Source organism: Aptenodytes forsteri, unplaced genomic scaffold (genome assembly GCF_000699145.1).
Source record: "Aptenodytes forsteri isolate BGI_AS27 unplaced genomic scaffold, ASM69914v1 Scaffold166, whole genome shotgun sequence".
NCBI lineage: Eukaryota > Metazoa > Chordata > Aves > Sphenisciformes > Spheniscidae > Aptenodytes > Aptenodytes forsteri.
Window position 1 is genome coordinate 1393656 of NW_008796110.1, and position 9211 is coordinate 1402866.

A 9211-nucleotide genomic window follows, 5' to 3' on the forward strand; every position below is an offset into this window, starting at 1 on the left:
CGCCCTGGGGGGGAGTGAGCGAGCGGCTGCGTGGTGCTCAGTTGCTGACTGAGGTTAAACCACAACATTGTGTTACAGGCTGAACTCGGTGCCATCCTAGAATCTTTTATTCCTATTGACACTAACAGCCCATAATCCAGTTGCAGTCACTGATGGCCTTCATCCCGAGTGCTAAGGGTACGGGGTGACAAAAACCAAGCAACTTCTTAGTGTGTTACAGGCTGAACTCGGTGCCATCCTAGAATCTTTTATTCCTATTGACACTAACAGCCCATAATCCAGTTGCAGTCACTGATGGCCTTCATCCCGAGTGCTAAGGGTACGGGGTGACAAAAACCAAGCAACTTCTTAGTGCAGTGACCTTGCAAACTGCCAACTCAGTAAAGACCTTCTAGAGACCAATTTTATGTTCTAGCCCAAAAGGTTGTGACTATTCTATGGTTTGCACAGAAAGGTGTGCTTTCTGCTTGACAGAAGAAGCAGAAACTGGTTGCTAAGTTTACAATACATTTACATTTCAGGGTCGTTGTGCACATAAAATAATTGTTAGCCATTTTTTAATGGTTTTGCAGCTTCACACCTCCAGTTTCTCTGACTCCAGAGCACCATGCAATTTTTAGAAAGAGACTGAGAGGAAAAGTACCAGTGAGCATTTGACTTTTTGTTTAAGGGCGAGCACTTGGGTGTCATCAGACACCCAGTCTGGCCCAGCTCCATGAGCTCCACCGAGCCCAAGGAGTGAAGTGTCCCAGGAGGGCTGTGTGCTTGGTTGATTCCTGCATCTGCCTGGACCTTAGAGACTGCGACCTCAGAGACTGTCCCCTTGTTTTAGAGATGACCTTGTTGAGGCCACATGCAGTTTGTCCCCGCTCAGCTGTTTAGCCCTACGGACACATTTGAAGGGCTGCATCCTCTCTCTCACCGTCACTCCAGCTGCCAGCCTCAGAACAGGGCAGGGACTGAGAAGGCAAGGAGCCCTAAGCCACTCTGCTGTCAGCAAGGACACATCGACAGTCCTTGGGTTGTAGGGGTAGCTGTGGTCCCAGCCATAACACCTCACCAGCTCTGTACAAGTTAGTAAAGCTCCGGACTGGTAATAATCTATAAACTGGCTATTGGGAATAGAAAAGCAGCGGCTGCAAAGGAGTTATTAACAGAAAAGAGGGATGTAAGCATCTTGCTGGCTCTTTGTCCTGAGTCTATGTCATCTATGCACAGACTTTCCTTCACATCCACTTTCACACTTGGACAAATGGCCTTAGCTGGAGCCAGACCACCCTCATTTTCACGAGGAGCCTGGCTTTAGGGTCGTTAGACACATTATTCTGAATTCTTTCTGTTACGAGGAATGCTTTGCAAAATTATTTTGCTTGTGATCTATTCTGCAGTATAAGCACTAAAAATACTCTAAAAGGACTGTTATTTGAAAACATTTTTATTTTTCTAGGTTATACTGCAGCATTGGTCATACACAAGAACAGGGAAATATAAGGCTCTGTAGCAGTTTTTAAAGCATTTGGTTCAAAAGAAAATCCACAAAACATTATCTAAACAGGTGTCACAGAGGAGAATATCCATCTTTGTCTTGCAAGAAAAATCCTTATTTAACAAACATATAATCATGGTTCTCAGCTTTGATCGGGAGTTATACTTTATCTCTTTCCCAGTAATGTTCCTCAGGGCATATTAATCACTTGAAGCCCTGAACACCAGCTTGTATGTACATGACACATTCAAAACTGCAGCCAAAAGCATGACTAATAGTTGCATCATTTTCTTCAGTTGTACCTCAAAATCTACAGAAGCAAGGTGTAACTGTGGCACATCTGAACCCTACCTTCACAGAAAGAAGTCTGGTCAGGTAGATTTCTGTAATAGCTTTGGTCCTCTCTTTTTCTTTCACACTGCCCCGCTTCGATTTACCTTCATCTATTTCATCTACTGGCCGGACTAGATGCCAGACCTTATTTTCATCTTCCAGGAGTGCATGCCCTAGAAACAGTAATTGCAGTAATTACAAAAAATGCCCCACACCCAAAACAGCATCACGAAAATAATCGTACACATAAGTACATATAAGATCTTTGTTCGCTATCCTTAACATACCTGTCCTCTTGCTAAGAGGATCTAGATTACTCTGTTCTGGTCCAACATATACAAGTGTATATATACATATACTCAAGTACTAAATGTTCAATAATACATAAGCTGGAAAAGCTTGCTTTTGTCAAGAGCAAAGGGAGAGGAAGGAATCACACAATAAGGAAACTCCTGTTCTGTCACATAAGCACAGTATGTGTATTTTTTGAGGTCTACACAGTGAGGTACTCTACCCCTTTGTGAATTCTTGGAGACATGATCAAGTTACAGAAACTCAACTGGGTCTGACCCAACAGCCACCACAGAAAGAGCAATCGTAGCCTACTCCAGGTACAAGGCAAGATATTGTAGCAGCTCTGGTCAATTTGGCAGTGGCAATTTAAGAATTTATGATCTCAACCTTTTTTCTAGGTATCACCATTACAATTTACATTTTCACCCTAACTGCTGAGTTCAAAGTATGGTACCTCAGTTCAAACCTGCCTTTACCAGCATTTGACCAGCACCACTTGACTTTGTAGCTGAAAGGAGGAAAAATGCAACCCTTTGCTGAGAGGATGTGAACTCCAGCAGACAGAGGTAATGACTGCAGCAAATTCATAATCCACTATAATAAGATTTTTTAATTTGTCAGTATTCATAGCTTAAACCAGAGAAAGAGACTCACATCAAGTCTGTTACCATATACCAGAAACAGGAGTAAGCACCTGGATGCTAATGACAGCTCATCTGATTACGGTGCCTCGCTATGCTATCCGTGGCTTGGTCATGCATCTGGTCCCTGAGCTTAGTTCAATGATCATGCAGTGGAATAAAGGGAGTCTTGCATTTCAGCATCAACATGAATGTTCAAACTCTATGCTTGAGAATCTTTTGTTACAAACAGTTCTAAAAGAGATGATACAATTGTTTTAACTTGCAATTAATATCCCTTGAAAAAAGATTCTGTGTCACGAACTTAGTTTCAAATCTCCAGGTTTTGCTTGCTCTTCCTTTAATTTCTGAATTTTTATATCTACTTGGCATAGTCCCTAAAATCAATGGCGCTTTTCCAGTGGAAGTTACTGAATCAGTGCATTTAAAATCATTGACATCTTAAAAATGTGAAAGTTATTTTTCCCACAAAAATTGTGATTCAGCCCTATTGCACAAATTATTTTGCATTACTGCTAAGTTTTATGCTTTAATATATGTATCTAACATAACTGAATCCCAGTTACAGCAGAAAATATCAGTTTCTAATTGCATTAATTTTGTCCTTTCAAATTTTTGGTCATAGTAGTTTATTAACTAAGTTCCTCAATAGCTACATTAAATTTACCAGCTTGCATGTATGTTCAATATTTTACATCACAAGGGAAAATAACATTTATGTGTAATCTGGCCAAGCCAACACTTCTGCTTGAATCTACTTTATATATCCTCATGAAAAGCATTAGCTATGCAGTCTTCTGGAGCCTTTACTTCTTTTTAACCAAGTAGGGGAAAAAAAATAAATCCCATACTAAATCACGTTGTCCTTTGAGAGTTCTTAATTTGACATGGAAGTTCATGTGAATGAAGCAAGAAAGAAATAAAAGCTATCACTTTATTTTGAAGCAGCTGCGATTTCACAATCGATACCATTCATAGCAATCATCCGTCAGTACAGTAAGAACTGCTGCTGGGCCTGAAGTCTGGAATTTCTTTTGCAATGCCTGTTATTTACTTTTGTAAATTAATAGATCAAATCACGCAGTTAGAGCAGAAACTATTTTCCAGCCTTATGTCAGTCGCTTGGTACACTTCTGCTTCCTCCTTTGATTCAAAGGAATTTATCCTCTCTCTGCCCTCCTGATGGTATAGGGCCCAATTTAACTTTGAAGAGAAGAGAAACAACCAAAGGCGTTTCCACTGAGATTACTGGCCCTTATGTGCAGCTTAATTTGCCCCGTGTTTGTTTAGCAACAACAAAATTGGCTACTAGTGAAATAGTAGTTATTTCACAGGACAGTAGGGATTAAAAGACTACAGCTCAACCAGATGAACTTCTGCAACACAAAGATCCCACTTCATTGCTAAAAATAGCAGGAAGAAAGAAGAAGAGAAATTCAGAACATGGGGCAACAAAACATGTCAGCAGTGTGGTTGCTAAGAGAAAATAACATTTCTATGAGATAATATTTTCCCCAATGGAGAAGTAGGAGGTGAAGAAAATAAAAGATAGGGGAAAACACCTCCTTTTTTATTGCGGTAGCCACATTATGCATCAAGCCGTAAGCGGGGAGAAGACTGCGCCCACTGGGTCAAATGCTTCCCCCCGAACTCTTTGTCTTGGCCCTTGGGCATTCTTTGGCTAATATAAAATAACGCTGGGGGGGTTAATGCCAAATATTGACTGCGCTGACTAATTATAGTGGTATGAACCATGATGTAAACAGGATGGAGGCAGATGAGATGGTGACAGGCAATGCAGCCCCTTTCCCCTTGCGTGGCCTGCAGCAAATTAGCTTCCTTCCAGTCTCCTCCCTCCATGTGAATACACCACTCCACGGAGGTGAAGGAAGGGCTGCCCTACATGGATCTGCTAATCAGTATTTCTGATCTGCAACCCTCTGTCTATTTTTATTCAGAATTAAAAAAGGAAAAAAAAACCCCACAAACCCAGACAAAAACCCCAGAATAACAGAGCGTGTTGTTTTGGCTTATAGTTCAGTACAGAAATACTAGCATGAAATCATTGAAACCATTCTCCGTCTTGATACAAATTGCATTTATTATCTCCAGAAGCAAAAGATGCTGCATTTAATTTGTCACAACCTCCAGCTTCTAGTGTCTTCCTGTTAGAAGCTGTGAATCAAAAGCAGCATGGAAGCAATGCCAGGTTTTAGAGCAACATCTCCGAACATGGTTTTACATTTTCGTTCCGTGCAAAGCCTAGTGCTTTGGCAGAGAGTCAATGGCTTCAGCTGACACTTCTCAATGCAAAAGGTGCAAGTTAATGAGAGACTCTGAATAAAAGGAAAACCACTTTGTCACAAGCCTCATTCATAAAGCCAGGATAGGATTTCTATTTATTCCAACCCTGTAAATCCCCGTGTCATATAAATGTGTATGTGTGGGAGGGGAAGCCTCTGATCCTCTCCTCTCCCTTTTATACACACAGCATCTCACAAATCACTGTCACTGCAGGCTCTCGCTTTGCACTAGCTTTGTAACATTCTATAGCTTTCCAAAAGAACAAGTTGGTCCCAGATAGCTCTGAGGACCCTTTGGCACTAAAGAAAATGGGCTAGCCTGGCACGAAATGCTGTCTTCCGAAATTTGTACACTACCATGGTGCAAGACAGGGTGTGGAGAAGAAACATGGCGGAAGTTGTCTTTACTCCATACTTTGGGATCTGAATTCTCTCTGCAGATTCTTCTCTCATGTACGAGAGTCCTCATGTGACAGCACTATCCCCAGAAGTCTGCTTTTCCTTTACAATTTAATATGCCACACGTATAACTAAGGAGTTCATCTTGGAGTACAGATCATGCATGTTCAAAGAGCTTCATCATACTGAATCATAGCTAAAAATATAATCGTAGAGAAGGAGGAAAGGAAAAAAAACCCAACAAAAAAGAAAACCACATGGTCTGGTCCTCTATTGCCTGCCACAAGGGTAGCGAGGTGGGGAGGATGAAGACTGGGAGCCCAGAACGGGAGACTGAACACCGCTCTGTGTTAAGAAAGCAAAGCAAGCTAAGGACACCACCAGGCTCCATTCATAGTCCACTCCACTTCTTCAGAGTGGAGGAGACTACCGCCTCAGCAGTTATATCAGCAATCAGTGCAATCAAACTGAACAGGGACTAGGAATCAGCTCGTCACCTGGCTGCACTTCACTGCCCTCTATATTAAACTGGATGGCTTTTTAAGTTAACCTGCTGTGACAGAGTAGTCACCACTTGGCCAGTTATGGCAGGCACTTGCAGTAAAGGGGTGACAGGATAGCAGCAGAGGTGTAGCCACAACCATTAGAAGACCCTTCAAGGATGCTGGAAAAAGTCTCAACGGAAAGCATCCAAGAGGACAGAGTAAAAAGTAAAAGGCAAGTAATTCTGCCCGTCCTAGTTTCCTGGCCAACACTCAACAGAAATGAAATGGAAGTCTGCACATTTTTGTTAAATAGCAATATATGTCAGAGCTATCAGCTGAGACCCATCTTCTTGAAAAATGTACATTTCTGGCATATTATTTCCAATCTGTTTGACTGCCCAGCCCTTAAGACCTATTAAATCTAAGATCAGTAAATCTGTTTAAAGGAATGAAACTGTTAGGTGAAGCAATGGCTTTTGCAATCAGTGCTAGACAGAAAAGCATATCAAATGAATTCATAGAAGGAAGAATGATCTCAACAATTATCGTTCCATAAATCTACCTTCTACCTCGTGTAAAATAACTGAATATAAGGACAAAAAAAAAGAGAAACTGAACATCTGAAATGTAAAGGAAACACGTGTGACAAAGAACATAAATTTACAAGCAAATATTTCCATAAAAATCTGAGTGCATTTTAGGCTGTGTAATGGATATTGTGTCTCAAGAGGTTTTGAGATAGAGGAAATTGGTCTAGACAGAATACTAACATGTAGAAGTAAAAGCTTTAAAAGACGGGTTGCAAGCTAACAGGTTGTCTTTCGTGTTGAGAAGTCCAGCATACTGTAGCAGACAGCAATGTAAGAATTACGCAACAGCTGCTTTAGTGATGTGAAAGAGAGGAAACATTATAAGGAAATTCCTGACACTAACTTACAGTGGATTGCAAACCTCAAAAAGAACAAAGGAATTGTGGAAAACACTGCATCTAAAGAGATAACATGTATGGAATGAACAAAGCCAACCAACAAACCCTGGAAAAACCAAGCTAGCATAGCTGGTGAAACATCACTCAAAGCGAGGGAGACACAAAATATGAATGTACAGAGATGAGTTTGCAAGGCAACATAGTTGTAAGAAATGCAATAAAAAAAAATTACATCAGATCCGTTATGTCACAGAGAGGGGAGCTGGTCTCTACTGTGGTTCATCTAGAACACTGCATTCAATTCTCAGTCTAATAAGAAGTGGAAGAAATCTGGAGAGGAAAGTAAGAAAAGGAAGAAGGAAGGAAGAAAAGAGATAAAGCTTTGGAAAGATGAAACATACGGTTTGACTATAGACGTAGTGGGATTAAGAAACAAAATATGCAAGGAAATGTTTGCTAAGAGTGCCTTCTATTAAGCTGGGGTATGGGCTCACAGCAATTATGGTTAAAGCCCCATTGTTTAAGGCTTTTATAATGAGGACAAAGAAAACCATTGCAAGTGTGCAGTGGGTAACACACAACAAATAAGCCCTATATAGTCTGGTGGGGAATATCTAGCTCCACAGACATGCTCGATAAACAAGATCAAGACAGCAGTGTCACTCTCTCTGTGTGGGTTTTGACTTCTAGTCAATATTGGGAGGTAGTGAAGCCACAAGATACTTACTTTCCCCTGGGACATCTTGCTGATTATCCTCTGGCTGCTGGGAAATTCCCATTTTTGATAAGATGAGCGTGGCACCATCTCGGACCTTTGGAAATACAAACACAGGGATGTTATTGGAAAGAAGTATGCACTACTGAACCTCTTTCTTAACACCTAAACTGTGGTTTCTGTAATCTTTTGCAGGGAATCTAGACCTATGATTAACGCTGTCCTTCAAAGGCTTCTTGGGCAACTGGCTCTGCAATTCAGAACAGACTCCCTCCCCCTCCTTTAATAAGAGATCCATCCCATCAACACCTCTTCTGAGATTACTGAAAATGCTAAAAGCATCTCCAAGACTGCAGTGGTTCCTCAATCTGGTGTGGGCACCCTTTGTATAAAAATGGGGTTTATCATGAAGAATTGGACCTGTCTGTTTTCTGAGGGAAAACTTAACTAACTTCTATCTTTCCTAAGCAGGATATCTGTTGTTAGAAAGCAATAAATAGCATACAAAGGGAAGATAAGTGGATTGCAAGTGCTTGGTAGAGTGCACAGTATGAAACCTAAAACAGACAGTACAAAAACGTCAACATCTGCTCTCCTGACTGGGCTGTTGAACTAACCAGGCCAACCCAAAATCCATTTAGCAGCAGAGCAAGGGCAAAGATAATTTTCAGGGGTAGGAAGTGGTACAGAAAAGAAGAGATGAATACGAGACTTAGCAAAAGGAGCTTTTGAATGTTCTAAGGGGAATTTGGATTTGGACACTGCAATGATGAGGAAACCAAAGTGCTGGCATTTAGGTGACGTGTTTTTGGTAAGATGTTTAGGCAATATGTCTAGACCTAGCCTTTCATGCTCCCGACCTTTTACTGCCTAGACCCAGAGCTAAGGGGTTTTTTTGATTCTTTATGTAGCACAGAAATTTCTCTAAAAACAAATAAAGATTTTATTTATTACTAGAGAACAGTTAACAGATGTGAACAACTGCTCTGAAACACTTCCTTACATTATAATGCATTAGTGTGTTGATACGTTTCCATCTGCCATCTCTTTGGGATGTTAAATCCAAGTCTGAGAGGATCTGTGCAGTAGAACCTGGACGCCACTCTAAGGGGTAATTAAATGAGAAAAAACAGTTTTTAACCACATGCAAAAGTAACTACTCCAAGAATGTTTCAGTTTAGAGACCTACTGACGTATAGTGGAACATTAAAAGAAGTAATTTGGCACATGCCACGATGTGTGGTTTTTATTGCTTAATAGTTTGGCCTTTATTACAGAAGTTTGCATGACATATTCCTAACCATGCACGTGACTTCTGATTATTTTCCACAGAAAGTTAAATTCCTTTGCATAGAATACTACAAATATGTGTAATAAGAGCTGCTATCAGTCCAAAATAGAGGAGTAGGACTCTGTATGGAACTGAAAAGGCAATTTTAGGTAATTTACTAGGATTTTCTGAAGAGCAAGAATTGCATCTTCTACTTTCAGATTAAGGCAGTAATGAAGACATTGCAAAACTATTAATTGGAGCCTTTATGACGAGATTATTAGGCCTTTTAAGTTACGTCTTTTTTTTTTTTTTTTTTTTTTTAAAAAAGAAAAAAAAATTTTTAAAACCCTCAAA

The 9211-nt window shown here is 40.5% G+C and overlaps 1 protein-coding gene across 1 annotated transcript in view; it reads right to left on the reverse strand.

Annotated features, from left to right (window-relative positions):
• The window catches only part of PLXNB2 (plexin B2), a 132483-nt gene that overhangs the window by 12120 nt on the left and 111152 nt on the right, over window positions 1–9211 (reverse strand). The window contains exons 28-30 of the mRNA XM_009286782.1: window positions 8588–8688; window positions 7597–7681; window positions 1838–1992 (exon numbers count right to left, since the gene is read on the reverse strand). Coding sequence (XP_009285057.1) covers window positions 1838–1992; window positions 7597–7681; window positions 8588–8688 — 341 coding nt within the window. The remainder of the gene's footprint in view (window positions 1–1837; window positions 1993–7596; window positions 7682–8587; window positions 8689–9211) is intronic.